The sequence below is a fragment of the Pteropus medius genome, unplaced genomic scaffold, assembly GCF_902729225.1.
Source record: "Pteropus medius unplaced genomic scaffold, Ma_sr-lr_union100, whole genome shotgun sequence".
In the NCBI taxonomy this organism is placed as follows: Eukaryota; Metazoa; Chordata; class Mammalia; order Chiroptera; family Pteropodidae; genus Pteropus; species Pteropus medius.
The window spans coordinates 2,419,265-2,439,363 of record NW_024354550.1 but is presented as its reverse complement, the minus strand read 5'-3'; the positions used below and the strand labels follow the sequence as shown (position 1 = coordinate 2,439,363).

General features: G+C 30.1%; 1 protein-coding gene across 9 annotated transcripts in view; it reads left to right on the top strand.

Moving 5' to 3' along the window:
- The window catches only part of USP25 (ubiquitin specific peptidase 25), a 111,602-nt gene extending 92,800 nt beyond the window's left edge, over positions 1–18,802 (top strand). For all 9 annotated transcript variants that reach the window (XM_039855101.1, XM_039855098.1, XM_039855099.1 and 6 more), the window contains 6 exons: positions 6,011–6,189; positions 7,674–7,752; positions 10,725–10,804; positions 14,553–14,676; positions 16,824–17,019; positions 17,300–18,802. In XM_039855101.1, the coding sequence (XP_039711035.1) occupies positions 6,011–6,189; positions 7,674–7,752; positions 10,725–10,804; positions 14,553–14,676; positions 16,824–17,019; positions 17,300–17,472 (831 nt within the window). In that variant the 3' untranslated portion in view covers positions 17,473–18,802. The remainder of the gene's footprint in view (positions 1–6,010; positions 6,190–7,673; positions 7,753–10,724; positions 10,805–14,552; positions 14,677–16,823; positions 17,020–17,299) is intronic.
- Positions 18,803–20,099: the final 1,297 nt, after the last annotated feature.

Below are 20,099 nucleotides of genomic sequence, written 5' to 3'. Positions count from 1 at the left end.
TTCTATTCTTTGTCAACTTTATCTTCTTGGAAAAATCAGTTCTAGAGCTTCATGACCTGCTCCCAACTGCACCGCTTTTCCTTTACTCCTGGTGTATAACTAGTATCTTGAGATCTCCTTTCACCATCACCCTGGGGATGCCCCTTGCATGCTGTCCGTTGTGTATTATTTATATCTCACACATGTCTCTCTTTCTATAAGTAAACATTATCAGTTTAAAATTAATGTATATTGTTGGTATAGATAAATAGCATTTGGGAAATTCTGGCTGATAATACATGATTTTAGAAAATCGGTTATGTAAATGAATAACAAAAGTAATGTATACAAAGTGCAGTCATTCAGTTATAGAGATGTCTAAAATATGTATATAGCACAGTGTCTCATGTATGATGGCCACTTCTGTCTTCCTATTTTTTAAAATTAGATATAATATAGTTTTAATTTTTATTTTTTAATTCTTAGTCTATTATAAATTGAGGGAGAAGGGGATTTTTTTTATATCTCTTCTACCACATTACCAAAAAAATCTTTGTTGGGTTCATTTTTTTATTGGCTTTTTAGCTAGGTTCTATATATGGATTTCCTTACGTATTATGATTAGGCCAACTTTTTATGTGTTATATATGTTTGCTAGTGGTAAAACCATGTGATGAAAATGTTAGCTTTGTTACCAATAAAAATATAAGTTGCAAAATGAAACTTACATCAGGTTGGATAAGTGAACTTGCTAAGGTTCAACCTCTGAACTAGGAAGAATTACCAACCCATCCAGTCACAGTTACAGCTTTAACCACAGGCCCTCCCACACAGGAGTTGGCCCCATAAACGTAATATGAAAGAGTCAATAGGCAGGCAGAGCTGGAAAAATATATGAGGAAAGACACCTAGGTCCCTCTGCCAATTTGACAATTTGTTAGAATTAGTGTTCATGGTTAACAGAAAATTCCCACATAATAGTGGCTTAAAAACAAGTTTCTATCATGTAAAAATGAAATCCAGAGAAAGGCAGTACAGGGCTACTATGATGAACAAAAATAAAAGCCAGGAGGAAAAAAAAGAAGAATATCCTCAAAGTACTATCTGCTTGTGTGTATATACAGGAGTGGCAGTAGGAAGGTCATATGATAATTTTAATTGTGGAGTTAATTTACCTTTTTTTCATTTACTTTAAAAGACATTAAAATTTCTTTTTTATAGTTTTTTCTATACCTATTAAAGTACACTCAGGATTTTAATGAAGTAATAACACTTATATTATGAAACTTTGGTTTTACTAGTTATTTTATGACTTCATAACAGTTGTTCCCAGTTGACCTAACTTTATCACTCTTTTATTTTTAAATGCCTATTATTATTATTACTCTTTTGTTTATTCAGTAGATATAAAATGTACAGCAGCATAGAGAGACCAAAGAAACCCATTTATCAATGGTAATTAAGCCAGTGTAAAAAAGATGTATTAGTTAAAATTTTATGTGTGGACTGTTTGGCTATTTCTCTATTTGAAGAAAACAAAATCCCATATCTAGGCATCTAAACAAAAAGTAAAATGAAGATACTAAAATTAAAGATGTGTATAATTTTGAAAATATTCATATAACCCTAAACCCATAAAGAAAATGTTGCTTTATTTTTAAGATTTTAAACATTCTACAAAGTAAGATGCTGAAAAACAAAGATAAATGACAAACTACAAAATACAATTTGTAACTTATAGATGAATCAAATTTCTTAGGTTAAATGCTCATTTAATTTAAACAACAAAAGAACTTTAGAGGTTCTTTATTTTAATGAGAATGTGTTTTATTATTAAGGATATTGATTTTATTAGATTCCTCTTATAAATTTAAAAACATCTTAAATTCATAGGAGTTTTCTTTTAAACTGGTGCTGGAATTTAGAAAACTTTTAATGCATCTATGTGAGTTGCTGAACAGTTTTCTCCTTAATCCTCGAAATGTAAATATCTTAACATTGACTCTTTTTTAATCATTGTAAACATTATCTGTTTCTACATATTCTTTTGGTATACAGTGATATCAAAAATAGATATGGATGTTGATATCTATGTTCATAGATAATTGATCTATAATTTCTTTTAATATTTGTCAATATTTGATATTCAGATTAAACTAGCCTTGTATAATCCATCATTAAGGAGACTCTCCCCTTTTTTCAGGCTTTGGAGCAGTTTAGATATCATAGAAATCATCTGGTCCTTGAAGATTTTGGCATAACAGCACAGCTCTAATACAGTGTGGGCCTGATTCCTTTATTGGGTACAGATCTTGGGCAATCTTGGGCAATCTTTTGGGTACAGATCTTGGGCAGATCTTGGGCAATCTTTTCAGTTCTTCTGTAGTTTTGCTGGGTCTCTTCAGTTTTTTCTACCTCTTAAAGCAATTCTGGTAATTTATATTTTCCAAGATGATCATCTATTTAATCAAGATGTTATACTTTATTGGCATAAAGTTATATGTATTATTCTTTTATAATTTTTAAAGCCTTTATCTGTGTTTTCAGTGTTATCACCTTATTTCTGGTGTTCAGTTTTCTCTCATTTTTGGTATTATATCCAGCTTTTGGAAAGAAAAAGATGTTGACTATCTATATTCAATTGTCTTATTATTTTATTTCTTCTACTTTATTTTGATTCATTTTCTTCCTTTCCCTAGCTTCTTGAAATAAATTTTATTCTATTTTGCTTAATTTGGAATTTTTTTTGACTACCAGTTTGGCTGTGTCCTATAGATTTTTATATCTAATATTCCAATATTAATATAATTTTGATTCTTTCAGCTCAAGAATAATTTAAAACAGTATTTTTAAATTCCTAAGTGTTTAGTTTGGGGATCTATCTTCAGTTTTAATTCCTGTTTGTATTGTATTTTGGTCAAAGAACATAGTCTATATGATTCTGCTCTTCTGAAATGTGAAGTAAGTTTTCTTCATCTCTTGATACACGCAGTTTTTTAAAAATAGTTTATAGACATTTTAAACATATACACACATACACACCTACATGCATACTCTCAGTACTCAATTAACTTTATTTTAGAGAGAAAAGCATTCAAAGTTGGAGAATTATGTGACTGGTTTTATGTCACAATTAGTAAATAGCGTACTAGTTTTCTGAATCTTAGTCTAACCGATTTTCCAGTAGATCTAACTGCCTCCAAAGTATATTGTATATTTGTATACTTGGTATCTTCTAATGTGTATGTATAGTTAAATCAAATAAAGTCTGTAAGAAGTTATAAATTTAGAATATGATTTTAGAATATGATTTAGAAAGGTAAAAAATGTCTAAGTAGAAATCATGAACCCTTTGAACTGAAGATTTTTAAAGAGAGTTAAACTAGTCTTATTGAATGGTTTGTCTATAGGTAGATAGGGAATGAACAAGAAAGAACATCATATATAGAGAGAACTTAAAAAACAAAACAAAGGTACATGTGCATTTGTGGGGAGACAAGCCTAAAAAAGGAGGTTTTAAATAGGTAACATTGGGCCTAATTAGTAGGACCCAGTTAAAAGTCTGATGAAAAAGACGTTAATTAAATTTAAAGCAGTTCCATCACCTAATTCCCAATGTCACATTTCATTTTGTAAGTGTGTGGTGGTTTCATTGTAGTGTCTATGATAATTAAGTAAATGCCTTCATAGGCAACCAGAAAGTATGGAAAGGACAAATATAATTCTGAGGATAAATAAAGAATTCTGAGGCATTAATATGAGGTAAATTTAACAGTATTAACTTTATTAATGATAGATTGTATAAAGCTCTGTTAAATATATCAGCATGGTACATCTGTTGAAAATTTGAAGGAATAGATAGGACTACAGTACATTTTAAAAGTCAGAAAACTCAGTGGCTTCATAAAGTAGTGTTTAGCTCATCTTCTTTACATGTAGAAGGCCTTGGGTTTGCGCCCCAGGTGGAGTCACGGACCATACTCCGAGTGCGCCGGAGATGCTAGGCCCCTGGTGTGCTCCACGAGTGCATGGGAGGGGATGCCCCGCCTTCAGAGATCCAGTTCTTAAGGGGAGATGGCAACATTCTTAGGTCAGGGGTGAAAGTGGGGTGAGTGGGGGGCAATTAAAGAAGGGAGAAAAATAAAAGTCAGAAAACTTAAGAAGGAAGTTCATAAATTCAAAAAAAATGAGAAATGAATTTGTTGGTAAAAAGTGTGTGTGTGTGTGTGTGTTTGAAAAATTATTCCTAGAAATTTAGGCATGCTTTTCTACCTCTACTGGTTTAAACACCTAGAGATTGAAACTTCAGTATTTACTTGTGAAAATTGGGTGAATCTTAAATAGAGCAAAATCAAGAGAGAAACATAATCTTAGAGTAAAAGAAGATATACATACACATACATATATACATACCAGCTCTTTAAAAGAAATTTATTTACTTATAAAAAAAATCACAGACTGTATTCTGAAAGTAGGTAGAAAAATAGATAACTATTTAGTGTTATCATTCCTTATCTCTAAACCCATAATATTATTTTAAGAAACTCAATACAAATTTATTTTTGCCATACTAATTTTGGCCAAAAGCATGATATCTGAAATATTTGAATATTCAAAAAACCTTGTAATAGCCTATAGTGATCATTGTCTAAGGGCCATAGTAAGGAAAAACAATTATTGTTTTTGTTTTATATTTCTTCTCAAATTAACACATGCCTTTTTTCAAAATGGTAAAATAGGGAGATTTTGAAGAGTTCCAAGCAAAGCTTATGTGCTCTATCTAATTATGTATGTGAAGAAGTGAACCTTGATAATCTTACATATCAAAATATAGTTAATTTTCATGGCTATTTAACCACAAGTTTAAGACTTAGAATAACATGTATATACTAAAATAATTGGAATATTTAATTTTAGCTATAAATTAATTACTCTGTTTATAATGCTAAGCCATATAGAAAGGATTTTATTAGGCTTCCCCTTAATGAAGTATAAGAATATATAACTACAACATTTCATTTAATGTTTGTCAGTTATATTTTCTCCCTTCTATAAAATATAGCTACATAGATGGTAATATCTGTATGGCCAAGAATTGCTTAAGAGAGTTATTCATTTAATAAAAGGAAAAATCTTTCCAGTAAAATAGATTTTTTATAATGTATTTTTCATGCAGCTCCAAAATATTTTATAGTTAATAGGGCTAGAATTTAGATTTAAGTCTAAGATAAATGAATATTTTAAAAATTATTATCTTTAATCATATAAACTTCTTGTAAATCAGTATTTGATCTATAACTACACATATTTCTATATGAGAAATATTTTCCAAATTATTTGCTCACGTGTGGAAACATGTATTAGTATTTATTTCCTGTTATAGTTAGTTTTAAATTATAAGGTATTTCTCTCTGTAAAGTAAGCTCAAGCATCAAGGGTAGTAATAGAGATAATATTAATTAATAAAGAATTAATATACTAACAAAATGCAAATACTTTTGAAACAACAAATTCATTCTGGGGTAACTACAATCTCAGGACTTGCATTTTCATCCCTTATTTGTTGATTATTAAGCTAAAAATTAGTTATAGTGATATTATACATTCCAGAGCCATTTTCTTTCAGATATGGTTATTCTAGAGAACCTGTATTTCAGCCTCAGAATTTGGGAAATTAGACAATACATCAGACTGATACTAGAAAGCATAAGGTAGGAGATACTTAGCATCTCAATCTTGGGATGCCTCTGAATAGACTTTGACCAGCCTCTAATAAGTTTTACAGAATTAAATAGCTTAAATGTATTGTTTATTTTGTCACTTCTCTGCGTGGAAACAAAACATAGTGAAGGGATAGGAAGGGTTTATGTGGTCAGTTTTCAGAAAGTTCTTTTAAACTACGGAACATGGGACAATATTCTTTAGATTAAAAGGAAAAAAGTATTTGAATGCAAGAATAATTAAAGTTACAATACTAAAGGATTTAATTATTATAATTAACCAAAATTGGCATTTTTGTTGCATTTTCTAGGCAATTAAGTTGGAGTATTCAAGGTTGCTTAAATTGGCCCAAGAAGACACCCCACCAGAAACAGATTATCGTCTACATCATGTAGTGGTCTACTTTATCCAGAACCAGGCACCAAAGAAAATCATTGAGAAAACTTTACTAGAACAATTTGGAGACAGAAATTTGAGTTTTGATGAAAGGTAATTTGAAAATGCTCAAATTGTTTGTCTTTTTATAGCTCTCAATGCAATTTTTGAATGTTCATTTTACATATACACAAATATGTAAGATAAAGTACAGCACAAAATTTGACTGCACTTAATTCGAGCAGTTGCTTTGTAATTTATCTACTTTATAATCATGACCTTCAAAAGTTTGAACTAAAAATAATTCAGATGGTTTTAATACATTTTAATTGTGAACCAAAGTACTGAGCTAAGCAATATAATGATACACAAAAGAGTATACTATAATTGCTGCCCTTTTGGAACTCAATATTTTAAAGAAATAAAGAATTTCTCAATCTTTACACTATGGATATTTTGGGTCAGATAATTGGTTAAATTAGTTTTGTTTTACCAAAACATACTTTCTCTTAGAAGCCCCTTAAAACTGTTTACTAATGTTAAAAATTAAAATTTACTCTCGTTAAAATGAATACTATTAAAAGAAATATAGGCTTCACTGTAATCATATTTTAATTCTGAAATAAATGATTATCCTTTTATGACTGTCTCAAAAATACTGAATTAAAAATATGTTTGGCAGAGGAGACTATGAAGAAAAACAAAGCTTCCAGGATTGATTCCTGCCTCACTATGTGTCTGCTGTGAAATTTAGGATAAAGTGAACGGTTTTGAACAATAGCTGGTAGACAGTGAGTGCTTAGTGAGTGTTGGCTGTTAACTATTTTAATTAGTAGTAGTTTTGGCATTACTGATTTTGTTATATATGACTACAAAACTCAGAAATATGACTGATTATGGCCCTTATATCTGGGCTGTCAATGGACTGTGTTCCAATAAATATATGCTCTTAAATTTGGGGAAGAGATTTATGGAATAATCACATTGACTTTTAATTCTTTTTTTTTTTTTTTTGCAATTATTTGTCCTGGGGACTGTACATAGTCAATTTGTTTTAATAACCTAATTTCTATTGTGCTTGAAAGACAGAGTAAGGTGTGTGTGATAACTAAATATATTTCATGAGGATTTCTTTAGCTATGATTCTGATCATAAAATTTATTGGAATGTTTCCATTCTTACCCAAAACGTTAGGCACATTTTGGATTCCTTTTAACTATTTACAAATAATGCCATTTGGGGGGAAATGAGATTTCATGTTTCTTAAGCTTGCCTAATATATATAAATCATTTTTTAAAACTTTTTATCTATGCAACTTTATTAATAAAACGTAATTTAAAACATATATAAATAACATGATAAATTTGGCTTAGAATTATCAATGCTATCTTCTTTATATACTTTGTAACTATCCAACATTCGTCCAAAAGAACAAATTTTTCACTTAAGGTTACCTGAGAGTTGTTTTCTCAAAAAGCTATTTTTCAATGACAGTGGATTTCATTTTCATATGTGTTAGTTTGGTTTTGTATAACACAGTTTTCAACTTTTTATGGATTTTGCTTTTGATTTAGGAATATATATCTTTTATTTAAAGGTGTCACAACATAATGAAAGTTGCTCAAGCCAAACTTGAAATGATAAAACCTGAAGAAGTAAACTTGGAGGAATATGAGGTAATGTGCCTTTTGAGAGGCTGAACTGTAGATTGAGGTTGAACTGTCATTCACTGATCTTCCTTTCATTTTAGCAAAATTAAGCACCTGAGAAAATGAGGTATAGAGGGATTAAATAACCTGACCAAAGTTTTTCTACAGCTAGCAGGTTACAACTTGTTAATAGAACCTGCATTCTTAAATGCTATACTATATGAAGCCATTTGTATTTGTTTTATAACATCTTTTGGGAGATGTTAGAAATTCATTTTAATCTTTGAATGCCATATATATTTGTCATTATTGGACAGTGTTGTGCCATGAGAAAGAATGCACACTAGCGTACTAATATTGTGCTTACAGTAATTTTCGTGCACAAAATTCTCTTTGTATTTTCTTTGGCTTTAAAATTAATACTTTTTAAAATCTTTACCAATTCAACTACTAGTATCTCTTCAAACTTTTACATTTAACTTTCTACTATATATAGTATATGTGTGTGTGTGTGTGTGTGTGTATTGTTAAATATGTATAATACTTTATTCATATATGTATATAGTCTTATTTCTAAATCTAGAATTTTTAGTTGCTCTCATGAGTGCCTTTGATTAATGTTTGATCCCATTTACAAACTTAATTATTTTAAATTCCCTTAAATAGTGTATTTCACCATATTATAACAGATAAAAGAAAAGATATAGAAAACACTCATTTTTGATGAAAGCCCTTAGCTAACCTGGAAAATAGGTAGCTACTTTAATCTGCTAAAGAGTGCCTCAAAAAACATAACACAACAAAATTACAGCAGCAAATATATATAAATTGTGAACATTGAAAGCTTTCCTTTGTGATGAGGAAAAAGACAGGGATATCTGCTATCTTCAGAATGGTACTGAAAGTTCAAGCAGAACAGTAAGGCAACAGAAATCAGCATAAAGGAAAAGATTGGGAAAGAAGAAACGAAATTATCATTATTTGCAATTTTATACCTAGATAAAATAAACAAAATCTACTGATAAATTTATTGGAACTAATAAGAGCTTTGCGACATGCAACCCTATGCCAAATATAATTTTATTCCCTGACACTAATAACAAGCAGAAAATTAAATTTTAAAATGACATCATTTGGAATAGCATCCAAAATTATGAAATATCTAGAAATAAATTTAACAAAGAATTTGCATGATTTTAGGAGACATTAAAGAAGACCTGAATTAATGGATAATATATATCATGTTTGGAAAACTTGGTTTTGTAAAGATGACAGTTTTCGCCTAAATGATTTATTGATTCACTTCAGTCCCTTTCCAACTTCTAGCAAGTTGTTTTAGGAAGTTTGATAAGCCGATTCAAAAATTTCAAGGAAATGCAAAGATCTCAGTCTAGCCCTGACATTCTTGAAGAAAAAGATAGAAGGGCTTTTTCTATGAGGAATCAATTAATGTTAACATAAGAATTGGTAAATTATAACAACAAAGCATCCTAGAAGATCTAAGAACATATCCATAAATAAATGGACACATGATACATGCCAGAGATGGCAAGCAAATCGGTTGCTAACTCTGCCTTGTCCCCAAAATTCAAATTGCATGGGACTTAATTTTTAATTGTGATTTGATTCTGCAGTTCTTCTGCAAAGTTGTTTCATCATTTTAGATTCAGCATATTTTTATTCTGAAAACTCATATTCTAACTGCGGAGCCATTAAATCTAACACATAACATGTTTTGGGATTTTGTATATCTCACATATCTTTGTTTTTCTCTAAGGCAAAGATTATCAAACCTTGGCCTGCAGACCACATCCAGCTAACCACCTATTTTTATAAGTAAAGTTTTATTGGAACACAGCCATTTGTTCATGTGTCTTTTCATTCGTTAGTCACAGACTTGAGTAAACAGACCGCATGGCCTGCAAATCATAAAACATTTAATGTTTAGCCATTTATAGAAAAAGTTTACCTACTCACAACTTCTAAGGCAATTCTGATGACAATAGAATGGCAATCTGAATATTTTCCCCAGGAAAGCTAACTTTATACTTGTAAGACAAATTTTGCCTTTGTTATTAAGGTCTAATTGTATGAAAATTATGCCTCAAAAAATTAAAATTAAAAATTAAAATGGTTTATATCAGGGAGAATATAGTTGGCCAATAACTGATCTGTCTTTATGTTTCTTACTTTAATTTGCTTATAAGAATGTGTACATAAAAGCTTTTATTGTTAGTATCTCTTTTAGGATAATTCTATCGTGTATTTTAGTTGTGGTTTTCTTTGAATCAATTTTTATTAAATAAGTTAAGAAAAAAATCATGATTTTTTATTTGTTTTCTAAAATTATAGAATGTCATTTCTGAATTGTTTAGTCCTATGAGATGCCCCATAATTGTTTTTTTATTTTTTTAAGATAGGGTAGTGAAACGTGAAATGTGTCTATCCTTTTCACTGTATCTCAAAAGAATAAACTATTCAGCTACTACATTTAAAATCAAATTTAAAACAAATTTGGCAAAATTAAAAGGTTAAATAAATTCATTATAACTATAACTTTTTTCCTTTTAGTTTCTTGAAATTTGGCATCAAATAACAGACTTCAAGCTTTGATTTATATTAGAGTAGTAACTTCCATTTACCTCTTACTTTCAGTGTGATACAAATGTATAATAATATTTAATATGCTTTTATACTGAGAAATTTTGAGAGAAAGAGAACCTGGTTGATTATCCTGTCCTTGTATTTCAGTTATCTTCTAATGAGATCTTTGTTGTTTAATTCCTCATCTGTATCTAATAATTTTTATATTTATTATTTACTAATAAATAGTCTTGTCAGAAATTAAAACCTTGATTTAAGTCAAGTTTATCTTAATTTTGAACTCTTTGCTTCTATTAATTCAAATAGTTATCAGAACAATATATTACTTTATGAACGGTTTTATTAGAGTTTTAATATCTTTCTCTGTATGCTATTAATATTTTTTTCACCTACAGGAGTGGCATCAGGAGTATAGGAAATTCAGGGAAACAACCATGTATCTCATAATTGGACTAGAGAATTTTCAGAGAGAAAGGTAAGGAAAAGTTGACACATCCGAAAAAAAGAGCTTAATTTTTGTACTTAATTCTATTCAGCTATGACCTTATCTATAGAAAAGATTTATTCACAATAGGTATTTTTAATAAACATTTTATTTTAGAACAGTTTTAGGTTTACAGAGAAATTTCACAGTTAATACAGCGAGTTTTATTTTAAATTAAATGTGTAAGGTTGGCAATAGTGTCTTTGTTTTTATCAGCTCTCAAACCCTGCAGCTGAAGTTTAGGCATAGATAGGATTAGATGGAACCCAGAAGTCTGCTGGGGACCAAAGAAGCTGGTCTCCAAGCACGTGGAAGTTGTATTCCCTACCTTCAGGCACCTACCTTTCAGGCGTTATAAAAAATATAGTTGTAGGAAACTGATCTCTTGTTTTCTAAGTATTGTGACTGCAAACACATTTTAGACTTTTTCATTTAAATTATAAATGATTTTAAAGGCATTTCTACTTATTAAACTATAATATAATTATTATTTTGTTACCAAGAAGAAAAGGTAGATATTGATTTATTTACCATTGCAGATTACTCGCTAGTTTGCATTTACTTATTTCTCCACATATTTCTTAATTTATATCCTTCAACATTAACTTACTTGACTAGCGATTTGTTTTAGAAAGTTTTGTACTGTAAATAATGCCATATTACAGTCATTGAGATAATGATGCTATCTTTTTTAATAACAACATAGACCTTTACTTTTAGAATTATGCTGTCCAACATGGTAAGCCACCAGCCATGTGTGACAATGTAAGTTTAGATTAAAATATTTAAAACTAAAAATTTAATTTATCAGACTAGCCACATTTTGAATGTTCAGTAGCCACATCTGGCTAGTAGCTACTATATTGGCCAATAGATTAAAATACTTCCATCATTACAGAAAATTCTATTGAGGAAGTGTTGCTCTATTCATTAGACAGTACACAATGTTATTTTTTTACACTTATCACAGTTTTAGAAGTTATCACACAAAAATAAAAAGTTTAAATACTCAGATACAAATTATTAAAGTCCTAGTCATTGCATGTAAGAAAATTCACATTGGTTATTGAAATAGGAAACTATTTTGATCAATAGCTCTTTTATTATTACTTTGGTCTAGGTTTTATTTCTTTAATGGGAATATTCAAATTCACATTAGGATTTCTGAGATTTGCACTGATGTAAGAAAAATACTAATATGACATTACAAAGAAAGAATGTCTAAGACCAAAAAGGCATTTTCTTTTTATAGACAAACTAATCAAAAACAGACTCACAAATATAGAGGACAATCTGGTGACAGCCAGAGGGAAAGGGGGTTGGAAGCTGGGAAAAAGGGGTGAAGGGTTAAAGAAGTAAAAATTAGTAGTTGATAGATGGTCATGGGGATGTGGAGCACAGCATAGAGAATGTGGTCAACAGTAATGTAATGGCTGTATGTAGAGCCAGATTGGTGAAAGAATAATCAGGGAGATCTCTTAATAAACTGTATAAAATGTCTAACCAATGTACTGTATACTTGAAACTAACAATAAAATGCTAAAAACAAACAAACAAAAATATAAATAAATAAATCCCCCAGTGCAATGACTTTGTCAAAGTCACACAACTAACTAGGGAGAGAAAAACTAACATAGAGACCTCTGTACTCTTGTATAATTTAATGAAATCAGATAAGCACAAAAAATGTTATTCATTTACCTTTTTCTTTAAGAATTAAAAAGATGAAACTATCACTTTCATACTCTCTACAGTAGCATTTACATTAGCTTATTTTATTAACATTTGTTAATGGTCTTTAAGATATAACTGTAACTGGAAAGTACATTGAAATTTCATAATTTTCTTATTCTCAAATGTATACTTGTTCAGAGTCAGTATTCTAGTATACCAAATGTTAAATTGGAAAGATCAGATAGAAAGTTAGTAACGATAACAAATAATGTTTATGGAACATTGTAAAAAAAAAAAGTTAATTTTATCACTTTAAATACAGCAGTTACCATAGCTAGCAGCATGTAAAATATTGCCAAAATTTTGTGTCAAACTTATTTTTAATGAATACATAACCATTAAAAGCCATGAATAGAATATTGATTGATGGGTTATTGTCAATTCTGTGAGTAGTGAAGTAAAATCATGTTTTTTGCAACCATGATTTTACAGAGTATAAGGAAACATAAAGTATGCCAAGCTACGATCTTATTTTATCTTAAATAAGAATGTGGTTAACTGGACTGCTGAATCTTATTCTGATCTATTTGAAAATGTATTGATAATATTTTAAAACATTTTGTGCACCTCAGTAGAAAATTAGAACAAGGTCATGGTTTCAGGGCTATTCTTGGAGAGGTGACGAGGTCTAGGAGGCCAGATATGAATGTCATTCAGGAGATACCTTTTTAACAGGAAACTTAATAGCTATAAAAGAAAAAGTAGATGTGCCAGCGAATTACTTCAACTTAGTTGCATAAAACAACATTTGATATTATCATCCTTTCTTTTTAATTTCATAACTAAAACAAAAAATATTTAGCTGAGACTGTATCCATATTATTTCAAAATAAAGTTTCATAATCTTAAGTTTTCTCGAAAACAAATTCCTGGAACAAACCATTTTCAAATAACTTATTTTTTAAGACATAGTTTCAAACATGTAATTCTATTTGTCACAAATGTATGCATTAAGTTCCAAATGTACATTTAATCTTTGGCATATAGCACTGATTTATATCTAAGTACATGAAATTAAATAATAAACAGTACCACTGATTAGCAGTGTATGCTAGAGTTTAAAGATAGTTTTTCTTTACAATATTTCACTTGTTATGATGCTACAGTTTTCTGAATTAATCTATGGGGAGATATGATTGGACAAACTGAAATAATGATGGTATCTTAAACTATTTTCTGTATGTCAGTTATACAAATATATAGCTGTATGTATTTTGTCCTATTGCATGTTAGAAGAAGGATAATTATTTTAGAGGCAATTATAACACTTAAATATTTTTCCTCTCCTACCTTTTTTAAAACTAGTTTGAACTTCATAATATCTAGATTTAATTAATATAACATGAATATTACTTATATTAAATATAATACAAAGGTCTACCCTGTCAGCTTTTTATGTTAGTGTTTTCTTTTGTTTCTTTGCATCCCACTAATTTCCCAGATTTAGAAGCATTCTTTTACCTCTCTACTTCCATCATCTCCTTTAGATATTCTCCTTTCTACCTGTAAATTTGTCTCAACGACTAGAACTATACCTGATAGAAAAAAAACCTAACCAAATAGTCACTGAATGAATCAAATAATGTTTGTTATCAAAAAACAAACACCTTCCTTCATACAAAAATGACATGTTGTTAAACAAATAGCTTGTTGACTTGCACAAGGTCTTAATTTTGAATCGAAGTGAAAGACATCAGGAAAATAAATGCCAAAGCAGACAAAATGAACTTCATGAATTCATCATTTATGGCTTTTCTTCCAAATTTTTTTGTTTTGTTTTGCTATTTGATTTTCATTTTTTATTTTTAAGATGTTAACTATCTTCTAGTTTCACATGTATTTGTTTTTAAAACAATGCTCTCAGGCATACAGTGCATTAGATGGTCTTTTTTATTGTAATGTTCTGGAAAATCTAAATTTAAATGTTTATTTAAAATGTTTTATAATTCTAGTTGACTTTTAAAATGTGAAATACTAATACTATATGTTTTTCTTTATTTTTAAGTTATATAGATTCCTTGCTATTCCTTATCTGTGCCTATCAGAATAACAAAGAACTCTTGTCCAAAGGCCCATACAGAGGACATGATGAAGAGTTGATATCACATTATAGAAGAGAATGTTTACTAGTAAGTTGAATGTACATAGTATGTTTATCATTTTGTTTTACATTGGGCAAATTTTCCAGACTCATATAAGTGATTGACTCTATAAACTCTGATGGGGTAAGAATCATGATGATGCCTATAATTTGGGTCTACTCCCTTAAGATAGGAGAATACACTCAATTCTTTATCCCTTCTTTATGGGTCCTAAGTGTTGCATGTGATAAATCCTAATGTTCTCAAAATTGGATCAGAAGGATTACATTTTTATATTAGCTTTCTTCATCCCTCTACCAGTCCCTTTTTTGGTGGGAGAGGAGGGGCTGCATAGAGCACAAAGAATTATCATTATTTCAGAAAAGTAATAGATATTTCTGAATTTTTATAAGTAGCAGTATATGTGGTATATATAAGTCAAAGGATCATTGTAATACAATATATTTTTTCACCTAGTCATTAGTTTACTCCTCAAATATTTTCACTTTGTGCTGAAATATTGCTGCTATTATAAACTTTTTAAAAGTCTTTATAGCAGGTTTTTTTTTTTTTTTTTTGGTTATAATACCATATTGGTTGAGTAGAAAGAAGAGAGTCATCAAAGCTATCTGACTTTTTGGTTTTGTGTTTGGCTTTAGGGAATCTTAAGAACATAAACAAGGTTGGTTTTGGACAGATTATATTTAAAGCATTACCAGGACATGTTTTGATTCAGCCTTTCCATTCATCCAATAGTTGCCAAGTCCGTTGATTTCATTTGCTTCACCATTTTCTATACCTTCTTCTTCATACCCGTTGTACTTCTGCCTTAGTTGAGACTCATCTTCCTTCCCCTGTCTACCTCTCTCTTTCTTGACTTCGATCACTACTCCTTTCCAGTCTGCTCTCTAGTATACTACTTCCAGAATTTTCTGAAAACAAACTCAGTCATACCAAACCTAACATAAAGTTTCAGAATAATAGTGATGTCTTTCATATTGTAAAATTATAGTAGATACTTCAAGGCTTATCTTATTTAGTCTTCTTAACCACTATGTAAGGAGGTATAATAGTATTCTATTTTTCAAGTAAAGAAACTGAAGCCAAGAGATTACTTTTTTGCTCAAGGTTAAATAATTGGTTAGTGGCTGAGTTAGATGTTTAGCATAAGCCTCTCTCCAAAGTAAAGATAAATTGCACAGGAATGACATAATACAAAGATAAACACTATAATTTTTGTATTTGAAATTCAGCTTAAAATTATAATTATTTAAAAATTATATTTATCATGCTATAAATATAAGATTTCAAATCTAAACCCTTAAATAGATAGCTCTTATTTTACCTATATTCCTTATCTATCTCTTACGTCTGTTTCTTTACCACTTCCCCGTTCTCCTATATCAGGGGTCAGCATACTTGGCCTGCACCAGTCTGTCACTCAGTTTTGTAAATAAAGTTTTATTAAAACACAGCCATACTCATTCATTTACATATTACATATGGCTGCCTTTGTGCAACAGTGACACGGTTGAGTAATTGCAACAGAAACTATATGGCCCTCAAAGCCTAAAATATTTCCTATCTTGTCCTTTACAGAAAAAGTTTGCTGATCCTATACCAAATTATAAGCTCCATGAGAGTTTTCTGTATTAATCACTTGGATACCCCTGCATCTAGAACAGTTTCTGGCATATGACATGAACTCAGTAAAAAATTTTTAACGGGATAAATGAATTAATTGATTATGTTTTTGTACCAAGGAATATAGCAGTACTATTCCATTGATATTTATAGAGAAGATGATGAAGAGTTTTAAAAATTAATATGGAGTCTGAATTTCTTTATTTTTAAAATTACTTTGAGTGCTTATTAAATTTTAGAATTGGGAGAAGTTCACCTCTGGAGAATAAATAAAAATTGACCCCTGTAATGATAATCAAAGTGATATAAGCTGAACATAAACTTTAAAAACATGATAACAATATTTTCCCCACTTCTTATTTCTGTTGTTATGAATATAGCTTTTTCTAAGAGATTTTTCATGCTAGGACAAGTTGAGATAATTTTTCCTGATCGCCCTTTTTTCTAATGCTGTTTGTGAACATACTGTGTTGTCTTCAGTATTAACACTTATGGGTATTTTTATTTCATTAAAAAGGAAACAAATCTGTTCTTTTTCTCATTGCATTAAGAAATTAAATGAGCAAGCTGCAGAACTATTTGAATCTGGAGAGGATCGAGAAGTAAACAATGGTCTGATTATCATGAATGAGTTTATTGTCCCATTTTTGCCCTTGTTATTGGTGGATGAAATGGAAGAGAAAGATATACTCGCTGTGGAAGACATGAGAAATCGATGGTGTTCTTACCTTGGACAAGAAATGGAATGTAAGTTTAAGGTGTTAGCACCCACCTTAGTTGTTGGGATTAAGTGCAGAATTAGATGTTATTTATCCTATAAAATTCACATCATTACTTTTTATTTCTAAACTAAGCCGTGCACTCTTCCTTTGCCATTTATATTTTACCTCTTTCCCCAAAATAGTAATTATTTTAAATATTTTGAAATGAAACATTAACTGATCACTCCAAATTAAGAAATCACGTTGAAGATGATCGTTTATCTCCCTCGCTCTCTGTCCTTAGTTACCTCTAATTGTATTTGCAGCAAACCTTCAAGAGAAGCTGACAGATTTTCTGCCAAAATTGCTTGATTGTTCTACGGAGATTAAGGGTTTCCAGGAGCCACCGAAGTTACCTTCGTATTCCACGCATGAACTCTGTGAGCGATTTGCCCGAATCATGTTGTCGCTCAGTCGAACTCCTGCTGACGGGAGATAAACTGCACACACTTTCCCTGAAAACACTGTATAAACTTTTTTTTAGTTCTTAACCCTTGCCTTCCTGTCACAGGGTTTGCTTGTTGCTGCTATAGTTTTTAACTTTTTTTTTTTTAATTTTAATAACTGCAGAAGAAAATAACTATACAAACTTTAGCCAGATTGCAAACAATAAAGCTGAGAATCGCATGGCACTCAGACTTTGTTTTAACCAGAACTCATGTATAATTACAAATCTGATTGATTTTATTATGGCAAAACCATGTTTTTGCCACCTTTCTGTTACAGTATTATTTTGCTTTTATCTTTATCTACAGCTTTCCATTCAGTCTGGATTCTTCCATGACTACAGCCATTTAAGTGTTCAGCACTGTGTACGATACATAATATTTGGTAGCTTGTAAATGAAATTGAAGAATAAAGTTTTATTTATGGCTACCTATGTGTTTGTAAGCAGGTATATTGTATATTAGTGTATTATTTTAGATATAATATATAAACGAATTTGGGTGATTGTTTAAGATCGGGTGATGAATAGATTATTACAGACTTAATTTTGCTCTAATGTTGGCACATTGAAAATTTACTAAATATATGACACTTAAGTGTATCTATATTTTTGACTAAGTTTTTAAACTTAATATGGCACCTAAACGTGCTTTGAATTCAAATCAGGTTTTCACTGAAGTGAGTGGCTAATATTTAAGTCAAGTACACTGAAACTTTTAACTTTTTCTTAGATTAACCTTTTATTTTTTTATGTATTTACAAATAATATAGCAAGGTGATTAATTCAAGAGATACCGGAGAAAAATACTTGAATAAGGGCTATTTAATAGTGACACTTATAATAAATATGTATATGTATATATACACACAAACATACACACATTCCTCATAATGGAGGACAATGTTTCGCCTTATATAATCATTCTATTTTTGTAAATTGTATACCACTTTAATTGAAAATGTTCTCTACTAATCAATGCTGTGAAATGAAGTTGATATTGTTGAACTAGAAGTTATGAGTATCTTACCTGCTTTTATTGACCTCCTTTTCAAAAAGGAAAAGCTGTAGAAATTTTATAGATGGAACTTCTGTTTAAAATCAATGAAGTAATGTTGTAAATGAAAATCAATGCTTTAAAGGTAATCATGTTACCAACGACCTATTTTTGAATTTATAAAAATTTCTTTATAAACAATACTTTGTTAGCGTAGTAAAATATATCATTATACTATGTGTATGTTTGTTATAGCGTCGCCAAAACTAGTGCTTTTTATAAGTGCTTCTCACAAAAGATGCTGGATGGAAGAGGAAGAGGAAAATATTAAGCTGTTTCATGATGCTTCTTATAAAGGTATCAGTGTACTACTGAGGTATTAGTGACAAGAAATTGGTACTATTTCTATTATAAAGTTAGATTTTGCATATTGTAGCTATCAAAATGTGTTTTGGTTTAGATTTTAAATTCTCTAATTGAGCAGAATTAGTATTCTGCATTGGTTTTCAAGTCCTGTCAAAAGTTTAGAAATTTCATATGTATCATCAAAGCTTTTATAAATTATCTTCAATAATTTATGATATTCTATCATAACAGCAAAGTAGTTTGTGTTTGCTGTATAACTGACTAGTGAGACACAAAGTGCTCAAACACCATATGGAAATTACTCCTTTTATAAGCCACATACAGGGAATTACATGTGGCTCTTGTGCTGAAGGTAAGTATTATTATTACATTTGCTTTGTAGTTAAAAGCCATTTTATTCATTCCTAGTAATGAATCTGAAGTACTTATTTACAGAAGTGACCTTTTTCAAGACCTGGGGAAACTGCTTGTTTTTATATCAGCTTTTAATCTAGTCTTAAGATTTAGGTCAATAAATTTCTTATAATTTACTGGGCTAAATTTAATTTATAGCTTGTAATTTAAAACTTGGAACTTCATAAAGCTCTCGTCCATGGCAGATTTCATTTTGGTTTAAGTGACTCATTTTGATTACTATAATCCTCTCTTCCTACTCCCCCAAAATTATGCTTTGAAATAATTCTGTATAGATTTCAAATAGGTAGAACTTAAGACTTGTAGGAACTTCTTTAAAACACAAGGTTTAGGACAACTGTAATCATGAGGGAACCTGTGAGACCCCACTAATACTTTTCAAATTCATTAAAATACTATAATGACCATACACTAAATCAGTAGTTCTCAAAATATGGTCTCAGACTGGCAGCTTCAGCAACATTTGGGAACATGTTAGAACTGAAAATTGTTGAGCCCCACAGCAGAACTACTGACTCAGAAACTCATCACATGATCTGTGGTCTCACAAGTCCTTCAGATGATTCTTATATTGCTAACGTTTGAGAACCATAGCACTAAATAAAATTTAGACGCATTTAATGAACCCTAAATTGATGCTATTTAATTACCATTCACTTGTGATCCCTTGTTTGTCGGAAGATTTTCAGTATTTTCCTCACTTGTAATTTCAAGGAAGTTGTTAGATTTGAGACTAAGGTGGATTTTCTCCTGTATCTGATTCTCTAGAAATTCAGTGTCTTTGTTTTATGATTTGTTGACTTCTGGGTCCCCTGTCATTCCCAAAAAGTATAATCACTCCGAT